The 20,595-nt window shown below is 38.8% G+C and overlaps 2 protein-coding genes and 1 pseudogene across 2 annotated transcripts; 1 reads left to right on the top strand and 2 right to left on the bottom strand.

Moving 5' to 3' along the window:
- Positions 1-7,219: 7,219 nt before the first annotated feature.
- LOC116300464 (uncharacterized) lies at positions 7,220-9,333 on the bottom strand (annotated as a pseudogene).
- Positions 9,334-13,825: 4,492 nt separating this feature from the next.
- Positions 13,826-15,801, top strand: LOC148908120 (uncharacterized). The gene is made up of 3 exons (XM_089035775.1): positions 13,826-13,972; positions 14,108-14,340; positions 14,460-15,801. The coding sequence occupies exons 1-3, from the start codon at positions 13,826-13,828 to the stop codon at positions 15,487-15,489; spliced, it is 1,410 nt and encodes a 469-aa protein (XP_088891901.1). The 3' UTR covers positions 15,490-15,801.
- Positions 15,802-15,846: 45 nt separating this feature from the next.
- LOC148908119 (uncharacterized) lies at positions 15,847-17,123 on the bottom strand. Its single transcript, XM_089035494.1, has one exon. The coding sequence runs from the start codon at positions 17,017-17,019 to the stop codon at positions 15,910-15,912; it is 1,110 nt and encodes a 369-aa protein (XP_088891620.1). The 5' UTR covers positions 17,020-17,123; the 3' UTR covers positions 15,847-15,909.
- Between the last annotated feature and the right edge of the window lie 3,472 nt (positions 17,124-20,595).

Raw genomic sequence — 20,595 nt, 5'->3', positions numbered from 1 at the left:
TTGGATAAGAACTACCAAGACAAAATGCAGGCGGATAAGAACTTCGAAAACACAGACTACGCCTTTAAACTTTATGCGCAAGCACACCCCGAGGCATCGACGGGGCTAAAAAGGCCTCAGTTTAAGAATTACTACCAGCCTTCTAAGAAACAAAAAGACAATGAGTTGGTCTTCGTAGGAGTTGCAGGGCTGGCAGGAGGCGTAGCTTTGGCGTATTTCGTCTAATTCAGCAAGCGTAGCTTGCTTCTAGAAGGAAACTGTGTTTCCTGAAATATATGATCGTCTTTTTGGAAAGCGACAAGAATGACTTTACCACTTACTTAAATCACCCCATCAAAGCCTGTAAGGTTCGGCTGGTTAGTTGCTCTTTGTACAATTCTTGGTATAATTTAGTCAATGGCATGGTCAACGTACTTAATGGGCCCGGCAGTTATCAACTGGTAACGCTACCCGATGGACATTACACCCCAATGACACTGGCCAAGGAGCTCGCTAAGCGCGGTTATACTCTCACCACGGGATTACCACACGAAATGACCCTCAAACACAATATGCCAAACTATTCAGTAACTTTTGGAAAGTTTGACCCATTGGGATCTTTATTATGTGCCTCGGGCAAGACAATTACCGACACGGCCATACCCGTGAAATGGAAAGTCGCATCCTCTTACGAAGTCTATTGCGATTTAGTCCATAGTTACAACAATGGGAAAAAGTCTTCTCTTATGTCCAAGTTTCTGCCCAGAGGTAATCCATTTGACCTGGTAGAATACGCTCCCATTTCTTTAAGCTATGATTTGTCTAATTTGGTAGAAAGCATAAACATCACCATTAAGGTGGACGGAAAGACGGTGGATTTTAACGGACGTAAGATCAATCTTGTTTTGGAATTCATATAATGGGTCGAACTGAGGACAAACTTAAAAGGATTTACTATGGGCCTGAAGGTTATTGGAAAGGAGCGTCAGCTATCAAGAAACTTGCAGCCGCGGCCAGGGTATCAGAAGAAACGGCCAAGAACTGGTTAAAAAAACAAACCCTCTGGCAGGTTTATCTTCCCGTGGCCAAGTACATTCCCAGGCCCAGCTTTACCGTAAATGCCCCCAGTGAAGTTCATCAGGCGGACTTACTTTTCTTACCGCACGACAATGTGAGAAGAAAGACCTATAGGTACGCTTTGACTGTAGTTGATATCGCAAGCAGATACAAAGACGCCGAACCCATAACCAGCAAGGATTCTGGAGAAGTCGCAGAAGCCCTAGGTAGGATTTATAAGCGCGTCTTGAAATGGCCTAAGCTGCTGCAAGTGGATGCGGGGACAGAGTTCATGGGCGTGGTTACTAAGACCCTGAAAGACCACAGCACTAAGATTAGGAGAGCTGAAGCAGAGTACCACAGGGGTCAGAGCATTGTTGAAAGATTCAATAAGACCCTGGTCGAGCGTCTCTTTGGGTACCAGTATTGGAAAGAGCTGGAAGATCCCTCCAAACGCAACAGGGAATGGACTCAAAGGCTCCCCCAGGTCGTCGCGGCTTTAAATAACGAGGCGGCCAGGGCTACGGGAATGAAACCCAAGGATGCTATGAAGAAGAAACACGTGGAACACAAGTCCTACGTCAGAAGTTCAAGGGCGGTCGGACTGAAGGAAAAAAAGCTCCCCCGCGACATAGTGGTCAGATACCTCCATCAGCCGGGGGAACTCGAAGGTGGCAGTAAGAGAGCCACGGATCCTAACTGGTCCCTGGAAACGTATGAGATTTCGAAGTCCGTCACCAAGGAAGGGCAACCCGTGTTGTATTACCTAGATGGCCCAAGTGGTGGATTTGTTAAGGAAGAGCTGCTCATAGTCCCCAAAGACTCAGAGTAGTGCTGCTCCACGCGCACGATTACACTCTAGGCATGTCAGTCTTACATTGCCTCTACAATGCCCGCGTTTATTATTTATGCGGTCCACGGAGAACTGCTGATCATCATTCGGGTCAAACCTCCATAGTAGCGGTATGTTACACTTGGCACACCACGCCCCTTTCTTATAGACGTTGTCCACGCATAGGTCGAACGTCATATTTTTTTCTTCGTCGTGCCGCTTGTAGCGAAGGAGTTTCTTAGCAATGTTCTCTTTGGCTACGTCCTCTGGCGTCTTATCGTAGCGCAGTTGCGGACCCCAGGCTCTTTTTAACTGTTTGGCATATTCTACGCGACTTACGACGGTGTAGATAAGGTTGCTCCAACACAGCCGCTGGTCTATGATCCATAAGGTTTCTTTGATGGTAAGCCCCTGCGCACTATGGACTGTCATGCAATAACCCAAGCGCCAGTCTGGATGGGAGGTTATTTTTTCCACCTTTTCTATGGGTACCCAGGCTTTATCGTGCGTTACTGCGTTCTGCAGTTGGATGTCGGTACCGGGTACGTAGACGTCTCTTCTTTGCATGCGGGTGTCGTGGGGTTTATAACAAACGGGTACGGGATGCGTAGGGAAGCGCTCTTGGTGTATTTTGAGTAAGTCTTTCTGTATGCGAGACTGTGCTGCGCGCTTGCTGCTCAGCACCAGATCTTTAGGATGCCAGGCGTATAGAAAGTCCTCGTAGGACTTCGCTCGTACGCGTTTGCGCAGTGTCTTGCATTGCTCGGCGTCACTGAGCCCCCTTAATTCCGCTTTCAGGTTTCTTACTTGATCCTTGCTGCGGTAATCTGTGTTAATTTCTTCGGAGTGATCTACGAAATCTTTCAGCCATTCGTGGGGCATCTCTCCGGCTATTGGAGGAGGCTGGCAGGGATCTCCGGCGAATATTACTTGACATTTCCCGCGAAGGAAGTCTACGAATTCTTGTAGGATTTCCAAAGGAACGGGGCAAATCTCATCCCAAAGTATCACCGGAGGTATGTCGTGGATTGCTTCCGGCACCCATTTTTGGCCATTCCAACGAAAGAAGCTGTGGTACGTTTGAGCGTCGTGGCCCATCTCACGGAGTTCCCTTTCCAAGCGGTGTGTTGGAGTTAGCACCTTTATCTTAGGGAAGAGTTCTAACACACGCGTCGTCTTACCGCTGCCTCCCGTACCGTAAAGGTAAGAGAAGTGTTGGTAAGAGATTGGGTCTGCAACTGAAGGTAGGGGGTCCGCAGTGGGGGTTACGGAACCACGGGCGTGTTCTCCGTGATATTCTACGCGTTCCCTCCAAGCTTTTATTTCTTCGTCTTTGACGCGCCATTGTGCACTTTCCGCTAACTCGTCTTCTGTGTAGAATTTTTTCATCTTCTCTAAGACGTGCGGTTTCACATACAAAGAATCCGTAGCTACGCGTGGTACTTCCTCTTTGTCAAACCGCAGGAGCATTGCGAGGAGGTTAATATGCGCGTAAGAGAGCATGCTGGCACGCAGATGGTAATACTGTGGTCGATGGTCTTGGTAGTAACATAAAGCATTCCATTTACGAGTCTGCTCACCTTCTACTAAGTAGTCCCACTTCTCCACAGATACCATCGTTCCCTGGTCATGGGCACGTTTGATGAGGAAACTTAGTTCGCCTTCGTCCGTTATTAAACGTCGCTGCATGTGTTTCTCACCCTCCTTAGCGCCCTGGATGAATTTACCTATGACAACGCGCGCTGTGGGGTTGTGCTCTGGTAACCATTTCGTAAAGGAGGAATGACATAGTATGGCTTCGTGTGCGGTGTATTTGAGCAACTTACGCTCTTCGAGGAATTTGAGGAGGGGTACGGGTATCCATTGCTTTTCCTGGAGATGCTTACCATACCACGCGTAGATTATTGGATGCAAGTCCTTTGCTAATTTCCAAGAGGTTAACCTTACAAACCCCGTAGATGGGGCGTCGTAGTGACCTGGTAAAGATACTCGGAAGAATTGTGAGTCTGGATGCCCGTAGCGATCATAATATTTCTTACAATCTCCCAAACCTTTGAAACTTGCGAGGTAACAATGTTTCATATCCAAGGAAACATACTCATCTTCGTCGTATTCCATATTCCACAAACCTCCATGACCGTGCTCCACGCATGCTTTGGCTATATCTCCGAACTCCTTTGGGGTAGGTTTCCAACCATTCCTTTTCTTTGCGGCTAGGAAGTCCAAGCTGCGGCTGCTAAGGACCTCGTCTGAGAAGTCTTCCCCTAAAGTTTCACAAGCACTTCGAATGCGTTGGTGTTCCACTTCAGGACGATACAGAGTACCATCTTGCGTCATAAATTGACTTCCTTCCGAATCCATCAACCAAATAGAATTCTCGTGGACTAATTCTGCCAATGGCGTAGTTTCGTAGATCTTTGTCTCCTTCTTAGGGAATCTCAGTTCGCGCCAAGCGTGTTCGTTGTGCTGGTAAATAACTATGGGAGCTCCTCTTCCACCGTACTTATGCGTACCCGGGTAAATAAATCCATCTGTGATGTCTTTCACATGTATGCGCCTTTCTAAGAGCACTTCTAACTTCTTAATGTTATCTATCGTAGCTCCGGCCTTATGAGTAGCTCTTTCCCATTTCCTAATGGCTTCTCTTCTCTTTAGAGTAAGTTTACCTCCACGAGAGGAATCTTCAAAGAATTCTCTTACCAGTTTCCCTACGCAGTTACCAGGATGTCGCATTGGTTTGAGCTTCTTAACGTCTGGTTTCTTAATCTCGTAAGCACCATAGATAACTACCGTAACAGGATGAGCAACTTCGTAAAACAACATGTCCACGCCCACCAACGCTCCTGGCCTCGTTTGCTCATTTAAAACGAACAACTTCTGCTTACCTGACGCTCGTATAGGATTCCTACCCTTCTCTATTATCCATTCACCATCCATGTACTTTATAAACGTCAATTCCAAACGGTAATTACCTTCAGGCATTAAATCAATTATCCTCTCAGCCCTTTCTTCGTCCATAGTTTCGTCCGTATCTCCCTCCATAAATGTCGTGAAGGCGAAGTCAGCATCCAAACGATCCAACACCTGAGTTCGCAGCTTGCGCACAGTCTTATTCCTAATGCTCCTGATAGCGTCCATCTATATCTAAGAAATATTTTAGACTACGTTTGCGGCCCCACACATAAATTAAGGCAAAATTCTTTACATTCATGCATCGTATATAAGCAGCAGTAAGGGAATTATCGCGCAAGGTATAATGGGACACGGGTATTTCCCGCTGGAGCCCTATGCTACTTGGCGCGGGTATTACCCCGGGCTCCCGGTACCCCCTCCGCGAGTCCCACTTCCTGCTGCTTATGTGAACAGGAAAAACTACCATTCTATCAACGTTCAGGGGATATGCAATCATGAAGGTAAACAAGCCACTTGATCATGAATATGTAAATCAGCAGGGACCATACCAGAAATGTTTCGGGGAGGGGGGATATGCTAATTGTGCTTTAAAAAAAGTGGACCTCCCTTGACTATAAATAAAATTACCTCCCTCATCACTATCTATTTTTCATAATGGTCAATCAACCTTCCTTTCTATTTCAAGATCTTTTAACAGTTTTTTAAAAGATATTGACCATCCCAATCCATCTCTACCTTTCCGCCTCCCTCCATGCATGCACTAGTGCTATGCTATACTTTTTAGTCTTCTTTATAAAGTCTTTGATCAAACTCTTAAAACAGTTAAAAACTACTATCAATATAATAATAATATTTGCTGTCTTGAATATATCAATTCAACTAAAATACATAAACCAAAGTAATAGTATAATTATTAGGAATATATCTTATGAGGAAAAAAGAAATAAGGAATCTAAAAATTTCAGGTATGTTTACAAATGTGGTGGCAAGATGGCCTGGAAGTACACACGATAGCCATATATTCAGAAATTCCAAGATTCACGACCACTTGATGAGAACACACAGATCTTTGGAAGATGGTATATTGTTAGGTATATCTGAATAATTTCATTATTTGTTTTTAAATTCCAACATAACTCTATTAAAATAATACAATTGTCAGATTATTATTACTGATCCATTTACACCTCCCCTTGCTAATAACTCACTACAGAAAGTCTTTCTTCAGGCCCAACAATAATATTGTTTGTCTATTTAAAATAAATTTTTTAAATTCTGCTTTCTTGATCCTAGGAGATATTGGTTATGCATGCAACTGTTTTCTAATGACCCCATATGGGAGACCTGCTAATAAAGCCCAAGAAAGTTATAACAAGCCCTTTCAAAGACAAGAGTAGCCATATAGCAGACCTTTGGTCGATGGAAACGGAGATTTCACGTATTGCACTCCGAGATAAGAATGCACCCAGAAAGAGTGTGTGCGGTTGCAGGGGCCTGTGCAGTTCTACATAACATTGCAATCCTAAGAAATGAGCCAATAAACGACGAAGAAGAGGAATGTGATGACAGTCCTGAAATGGAACCTTATCATTGTCCAGAACGTGGCCTTATCCTAAGAAACGATATTTGCAACACTTTTTTTGCTTAAATATTGGTGGCTATATATCTTCAAAAAGACAACCTTGTGCATTTTTTTTTCTATTTTAGTTAATAAATAAATAACATCTATGAAATAATTATCATGTCATAATAATCATTTGATAAATGTTATTTATTTCTATAACAGAAAAGCAGAAATGCACCAGGTTGCCTTTTTGAAGATTTACATATATTGATATATATATATATGATATATTGATATATATATATGATATATATTGATATATATTGATATATATTGATATATATTGATATATATTGATATATATTGATAAAGCAGTGATCTTTGAATTGCAGTGTTAAGGAGGTTAAAGCAAATATTTTGAATTCATTAGGATAAGACCTGGGCCTCCATTTATTAACTTGGTCTTGGTCAAAAATACTTTAAGGAAGCAAGGAAATTGAAACAAAATATTCATTATAAACATTGAGATATCAAAATCCTCATACACAACTGGTTTTGTGAGCCGTGAAAAAAGGAGGGGGGGGGGGGCAAAACATTTTGCAATGCCATTGAAGTAATGAAACCAAAGAATAACAATACAATTTAATTTTTAATTCAATTTATCATTTCCATAAATAAATAAATATATCATTTTACATAAATATATAATATATTGCATTTTTTAATAAATATTGTTTCAGAAATTATTAAAAAATTCCAAGATACATCTTGAAAAATCTTGTTATAGTCCCAAATTCATAGAAAAAATCTGACAAAATCCAGTCATGAAAAAATAGAAATATTAATTAATTGCCCATATAGATATGAATATATGTTTAATTTTGTTTTTGCACTTGTTTTTCAAGAAGCAATATTTCTAATTCAAGCTTCTTTCTTTTAAGTTTTTGATTAACTTGTTTTTCTATGAGGGCATTAAACTGCTCCCTCATCACATCCTGCTGGGTGACTGTCTTTGGCTTCTTGTTATATTTAACAGCTGTGGTAGAGAGACCACATCATCCTTCACCTGTTTAGGATCCTCAAGCTGGTTGCTTATGCCTGCACGATCGTCTGGGATAGCAGCTAGGTTTGGATCTCCGTCCTCTGCTGTGTGTGCTTCATCTGCAGGTCATAATTAGGACTAAATCAATCATTTATTTAGTCTGATGATACTATATGTTAATCATATTGCAATAATTTTACTCACGAATTGGCTCAATCTCATAAAAGTATTATGTTGGGGAGGTATGAGTCCGCAGTGTCATATAATATTAATTTGAAAATTTTCAATGTACCTTTTTTCCTTATAAGAGAACTTCTTTGTTTATATGGTTGCACATAAGAAGACACATAAATATAGATATAACTGAAACATTAAGAATCTTATCCTTGATAGAATGATACATGGTCTGAAATAGGAAAACATGGTGCCCAAAGTAAAGCGGTCTATTGTCATCAAAGTGATGTTTTTCTATTCTTTTTTCTTTCTATAATAATCATGTATATGCTTGATGCACACACTTTTTATCACATATCAGTTCATTGAATTAAGCTTAAATTGTACCAAAATATTGAAAATCATAAAAAAAGTATTCTATTAAATGGCATTAGCCTCTGATCATAAATTAATAAGCTTAAGCAGTACATACTTTGCACAACATACCATTTTTGGAGTACAAAAACACAAAAGAATAACAGAAGCATATCACAAAGAGCTTATTTTCAAATGAGTAATTTTATATCAATACAAGTATGATTATGATTGTTTATAGTACCTGGCTCAGGCTCTTTGAAAAAACATTTCGGACATTCAAAGCCGTCCGTATCACAGTAGACTCTAGTGCTTGAACCTGCAGACTGGCCAATATGTACCCCACCAGTTGTAATCGCCACTGGATGTGAACATCTAGGACAAGGCATCTCATACTCTTCTCCTAGGCCATATTTTTCAATCAGATCTGGGCAAAAAGAAAAAGTAGCTCCAACTTTAACGCTATTATTTTAATGGAAACCTACGGCCTTTTTAAAGCATAATTAGCTTATTAGGCTTTAATATTATCATACCAAACCAACAAAAACTCAAAATGATCAAAATAAAACAATACTCCCTTGATATTTTGTCCGGACAATAGCTTAATTTCCACCAGCATTTAAGCTTAAAATTTTCAGCATTAAACTTAAGACTTATTTCAGACTTCTTTTGGTTCCCGACCGACGAGCACTTTTCTTAAGTATTTTGGTTTTGAAAGTGTCACAATCTGAGCTAAAAACGTCTTTTGAACTGATTATTAAAGCAAAATTTCTTCTCCTCCGTCCGCCATGTTGGTTGTTGGTTATGAACATCTAACAAAGCCGCCGAAAGCAGTTTCGCAGCGCAAAGGATGCGCATACGAGTCTGTGCACACTATCTCTTTTTAAATATATAGGCAGGAAAAGCTAGCTGATAGCATTATAATTTTTTTAGGGTTACGCTGGATACATGTCGTTTTAGTAACTCAAACAGTTTCATTTTATTAATGACGTTTAGAAATAATTCTTTAATGGTTTTTACAAGCTATCTTACCTGACTCAAAGCCCTCGAGGCCATTGAATTGCGGAGTGTCGCCGTAGATCTCTATTATCTTGTTGCTAATCTCCGAAGGTGCTTTAGGCGGAGGTCCTCCACCTGTCTCCTTTGACCCTTTTTTGAACAAGGAGTATTCTTTCTTGGCCACGCTACTTAGATTTTTCCATTTGTCTTTCACTTCTTTCGCCGTCCTTTTTTCGTTTCCCACCGCATTCACGGCTTACGTAACTTCTAACCATATGTTTGCTTTTTTTTTGATTCGTGATCATATTCGTGAATTTACTTTGCAAAACATCCAAATTTAGCTCTACCTTTTCGGTCAAAATGGCAATTTCCGTAGGAGAAAAATTAGATTTGCACACTTTTTTCCCTTTTGTTTCCATTGTTCCGGTTTCCCCTGACAAAGCTGCCATTTTCAACACTTCAAGCCCCTATTGCATTATGGGATGCTAATCATGGATTAAGTCACGTATAATCCATGGTTAGCTAATCGGCCCTCTAATCCAGCTTTGAACAACGGGTTTTTAACCATGAATTAACTATCCCACGATTAGCAAATTTAAACTAGGATTAGACTTAAACCTGCATTAGTTTAATCGAGTTTTTGAACAACCGGCCCCTGAGTTACTGTTTTGTCATTGATTGTAAGGTAAGGGGCAGCAGGAAGTTTCGATAACCGTTGTCGCTTTGATCGTATTAATAATAGTACTCATCCATTACAAATGTTGTGTAAGTGAAAGTACTTGCTCCAATGAAATGAAACTTGTGTTTGTCCTATTTCATGGGTTGCAGCGTTTACACAAGTCTGTTGAGCTCGTAATGTCTTCATGATTACTGCACCATGCATTAACAGCTTTCTTACAAATTGTGCAAATGCGTTCCCGATCCACAGGAATACTTTGTATTAAACATACGCAGCATACATTTACAGGGTCAACAACATGCAAATCACTAGTTGATGGTATACCAATGTCCAGGGTATTAGTTAGATTGTCTGCCAAATCCTTTGCTATTTTTTTGCGTATTCTGCTATCTTAGTCATAAAGCGCATTTACAAACTGGTCTTTGGCTAGCTAGCTAGGGTATCTTTCAACTTTGATTTAGCTTTTGGATAAGCGAGTTTCACTAGTCTCTCTATTTCCACAGCCAACTCGGGCAATATCTCTTCGCGTTTCTTCGCTCTTGTCGTACATTTTGCTCTCGCTAATTCAGATTGGTGACTTGCTCAAATACGATCAGGTAAGACCTTCACAAGCGAATTATAATCACCTCGATTTTCATCAGAACGATTATTTGTGATATGATGCACATTTTCACTAAACCTGTTGACAGCACTGGACGCGAGCGACTTTCTTTAGTTTTTCGATTAGAAATAAATTCAGTTTTCACGTGCACGTGGGTTGTCGGCTGGTAATTGCGTTCATGAAACCGGTCACTTAATGAGTAACGATATTTTTGCCGGTAGCAGGATGGACGTCATTCGGGAGGGACGTAGTGTTGCCAACGATGAAATTGTTAGCGAGCCAAGGCTTCTGTAACTTTCCCTCTTCTGATAACTTCATGTTGCTGTCATTTGGGGGCAACAGCCTTCCCTCGTTTGGGCTGAAAAATCCTTGAACTATGTCGTTGGTATGGTGGATACTACTTTAACATCCCCAAACGATGTGGCATGTTAAAAATACTGATACTTGGTGGATACTTTAGTGTTCGGAGAAGATCGGCATAATCACGAGGGCCCTGGTGGTGATCATCCAATAGCTAGAGAGAAAGAGGAGGACGTCGTCCTGAGTGGAGGCGTCACAGCAGCAGAAGTATAAGAGGTAGAGAGAAGAGAGTAGAAGAGCTGTTCTACGAGCCCTCGTCCTCGTCGTCGGAACTTGAGTATTCGTTGTTGGTGAAGCTGTTCGAGGTTGTGGTGACCATCCAGCAGCTGGAGAGAAAGAGGAGGACGTGGTTCTGGGTGGAGATGTTACTGTTGTTAATCCGTCAACGGCAGTAGTTTGTGATGCTGTTCGAGGTATAACAGAAGTAAAAGAGGTAGATAAAGGTGCTGTTCTCCGCGTTGTTGTTCTTGTTGTGGGTACTATAAAGTGTTCGTAGTATCTGTTGTCGTGCGACGTATGGCTAAATGACTGGTGAGTGAAGAAAATGTTACCCCTCTATGTCAACGAGAAAGAGGCGATACAGCAGAAGATGGAATTGCAGTAGTAATAGATGTCTTCACGTGAGGCATTTTTTCGGAAAACATAACATTTGACACATGGAATAAGAATAGTAGTGATTGGTTTGCCTAGGAGAAAAAACATAACATTTGACACATGGAATAAGAATAGTAGTGATTGGTTTGCCTAGGAGAAAAAAAGCAGGATTTTTGCATCTATAGTTATAGATATGTTTTAGTAGTACTGCATAATAATAAATAATAAACAAAATTAATGAATGAAATCAACAAAAAAAAAAAAAATTAAAAGTAGAAGTACACTGTAACTATCAAAAAATCAATAGAAAAATATAATTTTGCTCCAATAATGCTTACCTTATACTCAGTTGGTACTGGATCCATGTTCAGGTCACTTTGGAGAGGCCTTATATACATGTCCAATGGCATCCTTCAATTGTTCACAGCTATATGGGCCATTTATGACTGAGAGTACTCTCATTCCACGTTCGACATTCTGAAGTAGCAGATACCTGCCCGACTTCGCTTAGGATATACCTGTTTCAGGGTTGTGTCCACCTCAAAGGTCACATCGTCTAAGTTCAATGTTATCTTTCGTTCTCCGAGACCTACTCTTTTTAGTGCTATTTGTTGTGATGGGGATGACCGGATCGTATCTTCTCACTCGGCCAGGCACACATAATTTCTAGTGAATGTTGCTCTTTTTCCGGCTTTGCCTGTTTGCTTTTGCACTTTTGAACTTGAACTTGAGTGTCAAACTTGAAAGACGAATGCTGAATTTGAATTTTGACAAGAAAAACGCGCCATATACAAACAGCAGTAACAAACATTATTTCAAAAGTTGACGTTATGTTATTAAAAAACGCATTGGCGTGCGCTACAGTTTTGCCAGAGGTTCATTTTGGCATTCTCGAATGGAATGAAAATTGTGTTTAACGTTTCCTTCTTAAGAGTGGTACACTATATATGTCGCGGTGAAATATACCTTGATCAAATTACGCGTGCTTTCTATGACTTTTTTTCTTATTGTCTAGATGTTTACTCTTTCATTCTTTCTTTCTTTCTTTGCAGATTATGCCTTTAAGATAGACGTTTGTCGTCTTTTGTTTTTTGTTTTTGCATGTGATTAATAGCAATAGCCCAAAGTAAAATAGAATAAGGTAACCATAGGGTTTTGGGCACATGTTACTTTAATAAGTAGTTTGCGCATATAATTGTATGGTTGGCAAATTGCTAAACGTTACTAAAGTGTGCGTGGAATTGGTTGTCGGTCTTGGCTTGCTACTCTTGCTGCTGTTGCTACTGCTGCTATTTCATGGTCCTTAGACCATTTAGTTTGTACTTTTTGATAAAGAACAAAAAAAAAACAATGGGTTTAGACTCTACTACTAACTATTAGTTTGCCTATTCTTTCACGGTTATATGAAAATCACTCTAAAAACGAGAAAATAGGAAAAATAAAACGATTTGTGCTATAACTGGATTTTGACCCAGGCCTTAAGTACCTTGAGATTGCAAGAACGTTGTTACGAGAAAAAGAACAGTCGAGTGGGATCGATTAGGATATAAGCAACGGGATAGCAACGTTCTGGTAATTTTCCAGTTTCGAGTTCTATTTTGCTCAAAGTTAGCCTCATAAGCATGTAATATACTTTTTAGAACAAGTAACAGCCTGTGGTAATGACACGTGATGACCTGATGTAGAATGTCTACAAATGAACAATACAACCTTCAGTGCACTAGATTAAGCAGCAGTAAGGGGGACTCGCGGTCAATGTCAAAGATTTACGGGTTTTACAGGCGGTTTAAGGAAGGCGCCGGCAGCGGGAAATACCCGTGTCTCGTTATTTGTTGCTGCTATGTTAGGAATATTTGTCTTATATATGCATGAATGTAAAAAGTTCACCAATGACTTCTGTATAATTTGCCTAAGATCCAAAGTTAACATACCCAAGCCCAAGGGTTTCTGGTGTTGTGGTAAGAAAATGCAAATAGAAGACGACACGTCAGCACAGTGTTACGAGTGTGGTAAAAATATTCGCAATGCCGTACCAAATGCTACCAGAGAGCAGTATTATGCCAACGGAGGTCGTAAGAAAACGCCATATAAGAGAATAAAATACTTCAGGGACTGGATGAGTCATATCCAAGGTTATCGACCGGTATATTTAAACAACGAAGTAAGGAAGAAAATCATAGACCACTTAGAAGAGCCAACCCCGCAAAGTCTACGGAAAACGCTGAAAAAATTAAAACTAGGGAAATATTACAAAGCTATTCCCTATCTTTTGTCTGAAATTACCGGTAAGTCTATTCCCGAGGTTTCTGATATGAGCAGAGCCGAGTGGATGTTTTGTCGGTTGGATAAGGATATTCCTTATTACCCTGACGTAATTTACGAAATATTTTACGAAATAGACCTCAACCACCCCCTGTTAGGATGGATTCCGAGGCGACAATAACATATTACGCGTAATTCATACGATGAATTTATATTACGCGTAATAATTTGCCAAATAAGGTCATGCAAATAATTCATATTACGCGTAATAATTCACTGAATTTATATTACGCGTAATAATTCGCCAAATAATTCATATTACGCGTAATAATTCGCCAAATTCATCCTTCTTAATATTTATGCGCACATTAATGAGCAGCATGAGAACGAGGCTATTCCCGCTTCGGAAATTCAAGATGGCGGCCGAACACTGTTGTGTACCTGAATGCTCCGGGGATAAAAGGAGAAACCCGGAGCTTTCCTTTCAACAAATCCCCCCAGAACCTAATAGGAGAAAAAAATGGATTGTAAAAATAAGAAGAGACCCCGGTCCGGACTTTAAGGTAATTTTAAAACGTGTTTTTCGTTGTTTGTTTTGGTTCTTGGCGAGTGTTGCCTTTGTCAATAATATAGTTCAATGACCATCTTAATATGTTTAGATTTGTTTGTCAATTATTTTTCTCCTTTCTTTATTACAGATAACTTCTAAGACTTATGTGTGCTCTAGGCACTTTCAGAAGTCTGATTTTAGATTAACCTTTAATAGGAAACTTTTAAAATCGGAAGCAGTGCCTAGCATCTTTCCTTGGACAGCTCCTCCGCCACAACGTCGTCCAATTATTAAAGTTGACCTTCCAAAGCCTTCCTCTGACACTGTTACTCACAATACTGATTTCCATACATGTGAAAATGATGATCCAACTAGTGATAGGTAATTTTTGATATATTTTTTAATTAAAGTGTAAGCTTATCTATTTGTTGTTTTGAACAAGTTCAAGAAGACTTATTTTTACATGTCTTGTGATGTGTTGTTTTTATTTGTATCTTAAGCCATGCTGTAGAAGAAGAAGACCAAGTAAATCAGATAGATAAACTAGAACAGACAGTTAAAGAGAAAGAAGCTAAAATTAAAGAATTGGAGCAAAAGCTGGCAATGGAAAAATTTGGCATAGAAAGATTTGGTAAAGATAACAAAAGTATACAGCACTATACTGGATTTCCCAGTCATAAGTATTTCTATATTTTTTACAATTTTATCAAGCCATCTGCATCTAAAATGAGAAGTCCATATTATGTCCAGGCCTCAAATTATCTAAGTAGAGCAGGTAGACCAAGGACTCTAAAACTTATTGATGAATTGTTTATGTTTTTATGTAGGCTAAGGTGTGGTCTGACCGAGTATGACCTTAGTGTAAGATTTCATGCTTCACTTCCCACTATAAGTAGACTAATTATTGCCTGGGTCAACTTCTTATATTTTGTTTTGGGAAGCATTCCCATTTGGTTATCTAAGCAAGAAATTGAAAAAAGAAGGCCTGCATGCTTTAAAGACGAGTATGCCAATACCAAAGTCATTTTAGATTGCACTGAGATTAAAACTCAGTCACCTTCTTCCCTTGTATTAAAGTCACAGCTTTATTCCTCATATAAATCAACCAACACCTTCAAAGCCCTTGTGGGAATTGCCCCTCATGGAGCAGTTACATTTATATCTAGTTTATACACTGGTTCAATATCTGATGTTGCTATTACTAAATTAAGTGGTATTTTAGATTTGTTAGAGCCAGGAGATGATGTCATGGCTGATAAAGGTTTTACGATCAAAGCTGCTCTAGCTGAAAAACGTGTTACTCTAAACATCCCACCTTTTTTGAGTTCGAAAGGTCAGTTTAGTCCAACTGAAATAGAGGAGACAGAAGATATTGCTAAGCTTAGAGTGCATGTAGAAAGGGCCATTAAGAGAATTAGGGAGGATTCATTTTGGGCAAAAACTGTCCCACTTTCTATGGCAGGATCAGTAAATCAATTCTGGACTGTTTCATGTATTTTAAGTAACTTTAGGGGGCCCCTTATTGCATAGTTATGTGATTTACCTATCCCATGCCATATATGGGAAACAGTGTTGGAGAAGAATGCTGAAATAATGAAGTTAAATGATGATAAATTGCTTGTCCCAAACCATGAAATGGATTTGACCTCTTTGCTAGTAAATGGTACTAACAATACCATGTCTGCTTAGAACTAGTTCATAGGATTAGAACAAGCATAATACTGCATAATTTCAAAATAAAATTTATATCATTTGTTTAGAATAAAACTACATGTTTCACACAAATGTATTATGAAGAGTTGTATCCATATGCAATAATAAACTAAGTTTGAACTGTTCAAATTGAATCTTTGTCACTGTAATGTTTACATAGAAATTACGTATAATTCAATGTTCTTTGTCCAGTGCCTTTTCCACAGATATGAACAATTTAATGTTTGGTTCTTCAGTCTAGATGTAGTATTCAAAGTAAAAGGCATCAGCCTTGTCTTTGACTGTTTGCCACATGTCAGCATCAAACTGGATTGTTTCCAAATGCTCATCATTGTTTGACCATATAAAGAAGTCACACCATTCCATGCCAGTGACAGCCAATTGCATGAGAACCTGGTAGTAGTATGCATGATTCCTCTTTAGACAAATCTGCCCTTGTTGATTCTGGACATAGTCAACTTCTAATACTGAGCTCTTCACAGTACATTTTATTTCCAAAAGACCAAAATAAGGGTTTTTTTGAGGGTCATAAACTATTCTGTCAGGACTTGCAGCCAGCCAGGGACACCAAAAATTAACAACAATACCACAAGGCAAGACATTGACATTCCCTTGTTTGATATGATTGGCATATCTTTCAGCTGCAAGGGGCTCATTCACTGTTCCCAGTCTCATGGCTTCTGTCTGTACAGTTTTCTTCTTTAAATTCTCTACAAGTTTGACTGGATCAGCTCGTTGCCTGCTATATATTCTTCCTATCTTACTTGCAGTGATTCTGGTTCTTCTTAGTTTATGCCACAAAGGTGATGTGCTTTGTAGCCTTGTTTGTTTCTCAAATTTTATCAATGTTTGTAAAGAAAGTTTTACATCTTCAAATTTGATTAGCTTTTCTTCTGTCAGGACAGCATTGTAGTTGTTTTTCATGACATTTCTTACTGGTAAATCAGGGACATCATAGGGACTAACAATATTATAAATGTAGGTGGAAGAGAGCTTTTGCTGGTAGCTCACTGGTGAACCTTTGGGAAAATTTCCATATCTTGTAGCAATAGCTTGGTGTGGTAGGCATGACTCCTTTAGACCTGGTATGATCTGGCACTCAGGAATCTCCTCTTCGAGACTTTCTAGCAAAGCTTGTGTGGAAGGGAATTCCTCTCGGTTTACTGGCAGATAAAGTGTGCTCTTCACTGACTTGGGAGGAGAATCATCATCTGTCTTTGAATGGTATCCATGGACCACCAAACATTGCACTTCTGCTGGTTCAATTTGCTGGCCTCTGGGTTTATGCCAGGTTTGTGGAAGTGATGTTTTAGCTATATCTTCAGGGATTGCTTTAAGTCCCAGCATCTTGTACTTAGCTATCTGATACAAAAGACCACACACATGTCCACATCTTTCTCCACTTCCAATTGGACATGTACAGCTGGCACTTTTAATTGACACTGAGGGTGTTTTACGGATTGTTACCTAAAAGGTTCAATTAGAAAAATTACAACAATGCATTATTAGCTTTCATTGTATGGCAAATTAATTTACAAAGTTTAATTTACAAGCTAAACTTTATACATCAGCTTGCTATGCATAGTTTTGTCCTTTTTATCAAATTAAAGATAGATAAACATTAATTGCCAGTTCAATTTAGCTCACCGTTATATAGTAGGGATTTTCTCTTTTCTTTTGTGACTTGAAGCACCTAGCTTTACATGTAGTAGATGTTGGTTCTGAGGAGCATACTACAAATAAAAGGAAACAATTTTCATGTTCTGTTTTGTAATTCAAATATACCACGTTTCATGCATAATAGATATTCAAAATAGCTATTGGAAATCCTCTACTTTATTTACTTACCAGATAATCCAAAAATGAAACTTTCGCTGTAGTATTTGAAACCTTTAGTTATGTATTTTTTTCCTGACGATTTGCTATGACTTGAGATGTATTCCTCCACTAAACTAAAAGTAAAACTAGGGACTAAACCAAGGTCACGGTTAAAAAAATTGCTTGCCATTTCTATAACAGTATTCAAGGAATCTATAAAACTAAAAATATTTGTGACAAAAAATAGTACTGTAGAAAAAACGGCCACTTCACTGAAAGGACTGTAAAAATGGCCGCCATCTTGAATCTCTGAAGCGGGAATAGCCTCGTTTTCATGCTGCTCATTAAATATGCGCATAAATATTAAGAAGGGTGAATACAGAAAAGAAACCTACATCGTCATTCTTATGAAGTTTCATACACATCGCCATTTACCGGTAAGAGAGAAATTCGTTGGATTTCTGTTGATGACATAACTAGTCTTACCCTCAAGGAAGAGAAACGGAAACAAAAACTCGCAAGAATTTCAAAGCAGAAAAAGAAATGTCATTTCAATAAGTATTATATTCCCATGTCCAAACAAGACTATAACAGGGAAATCGAAAATCATGGCTATAAAATTTTGTTCAATCCACCAATCTCAGTATTAGTACATCAGCTGAATTCTATGGGTATTTATCGATCTTCAAAATCTTTACGAAACGAAATAATAAGATATTTAGAAACTCATCCTGTGGATAATGATGGGTTTCCTCTAACCGAATTAATTCCCGAGGATGAATTTCAATCTTGGAACGAATACATCAACCACATGGCTAACGAACACACTTTTGGTGACCAAATAACTTTGTTTGCAGCTGCAAATATATTCAATGTTGACGTTCATGTGGTATCGTCACTTGGAGTCGGAGAGCAACACGTTTTTCATCCTTCATCTGGCGCCCCCGTAACAGCGCTTTATCTTGGTCACTTTGCTGAGAACCAAGGTGAGCATTACGTTAGTATTGCTCCCGTCTTAGATTCTCACAACGTGGGTACTGATGCATATTATGATGATGAAAACCCTGGACCTGACGCTGATAATGATGAAAACACTGGACCTGACGCTGATAATGATGAAAACCCTGGACCTGACGCTGATAATGATGAAAACCCTGGACCCGACGTTGATAATGATGAAAACCCTGAACCTAACGCTGATAATGATGAAAACCCTGGACTTGATGTCGAGAATGATGATAATAATCTTCAGCTTCTAAACAACGATGTTTTAGAAATCATAGTGAGGATTGCGTTGTCAGCTTTTCCATTTATGCAAGCTACACTAAGATCCGTAAACAGATTTTCTAAATCAGTCGTGGACGAAGAGCCTTACCCAAGGGTGTATTTACCAGAGCTTGCAGGAGAAGCTACTGTCATAAGTGTAAGAAAGCTGATAAGGATGAAAGGAAAAAACAGTGGTGCCATTGCACACATTCAAGAGGTAATTAATACCTCAAATTGGAACATTGCGTGGTTGAAATTAGTACCAAGTCGACACGGCTGGTTTACTATCGTTGGAATTTATTGGAAGAAAAAGAAATGCTGAAAGTTCCGGATTGGCTGAAAAATTCTGGCTTTGTGTTTTGTTTTGTTTTTTCTTTTTGTTTTTCTTTTCTTTTTCTTCTACTGTTGTGTTAATTTTAGTCTATTCAGGTCGCAATGTCAGATAGCTATTGCTTATTACTACCACAAGAACGTTTAATTATCGGACGTGCTCCTTATATGGTGTATACCATGTTTCATTTGTTTTGCAATTATGAATATGAATATTATGAAGGAAGGAAATTAAACCAATAATGCTGCAGTCATAATCAAAAAATGATTATCCTATTTTCATGCTACACACCATCAATGGATTCTGCTGATATTGCTTTTGCGTTAAAATTTGAACCAACGAGTAAGGAAAGTCCATATAGGAAATCCGTGAAAAAGAGATTAAGAGATACTTTCATAGCATATTACAAAATCAATTGACATGCATGAAAAACTTGAAAACGATATACTGATGTTGTAATCTCTATTTTATACCTATTTATATGGTTGTCAGATGTAAAAGTTGAGTTTAATAAAGCTTGTTTTAGGGTTAATGTTGTGAATCGTTTTAAACATTAAATGAATTTGCAAATTGTAGAAAAAATTTGTGATCTTACATCTGAGAAAAAAAACGTGGAAAATTTGCATACACGGTGTACAGTTATACGATGGATTTTGAGTTTACAACATTAAAAGCACAATTAGTTTTGGCCTTGAGACTGATACAAAAAAAATTTAAATTTAAAACAAAATTACATTTGTGACCAAAGTTTATTACATTTGTGACCTTTATTACATTTGTGACCAAAGTTTATTACATTTGTGACCTTTATTACATTTGGGTCCAGTTTTTACATTTGTGCCTTCTACAAAGGGAAGGAAAGGTGTATTGGGGGATCTTTGCAATTAAAGCGCAACTAAAGCTATGTAAGGGGATGCGTTTTGCAGAGCAATTGATGATGTGTCAATTCTTTTTTTAAAAATTTCTATGAGCTTAGATGCCCTCTAATTTAATGATATGCTTTTTAAGCCTGGACCCTTACAGAAAAACAAAATAAAAACTGTAAAACGACTCCGAGAAGACGAAAACAGCCTTGCCGTTCCCACTTAGTAAACAAACATTGGACGCCTCTATTAACTGCGTCCACTTACTTTGTACGTAGCACTTTCAGCATCATATTTTGTAATTATTACATCGTACAAGCGCCACGACAAGCCTTAATGCTAACTCTGGCTATGTTAATTGTTCTCATTGCAATGAGAACGTTTCGGCATCGACGTATAGACGACACATGAACTCGTTTAGTTTCTCAAGGAAAGCTACTGGTTTTAACAAATATTCGAAAGTTGAACCACTTGAAGAAACTTCGTCGTCTGATTCTGAAGGGGAATCGCCGCGAGATTCGCATTTGTGTAAAATATTTAACTAAATTTACTATTCTTACATACGAACTCTTTGTAGGCTTAAGTATTTTCTTGGTGTAAAGCTAACGCCCATAAATTTGCTAAAGGTGGTTTTCAACAATCAGA

Source organism: Actinia tenebrosa, unplaced genomic scaffold (genome assembly GCF_029948245.1).
Source record: "Actinia tenebrosa isolate PJP-AT-01 unplaced genomic scaffold, QUT_ActTen_1.0 PGA_scaffold3__52_contigs__length_22856419, whole genome shotgun sequence".
In the NCBI taxonomy this organism is placed as follows: Eukaryota; Metazoa; Cnidaria; class Anthozoa; order Actiniaria; family Actiniidae; genus Actinia; species Actinia tenebrosa.
Note: the sequence above shows the minus strand (reverse complement) of the source record. Positions and strands in the feature narration are given on the sequence as shown.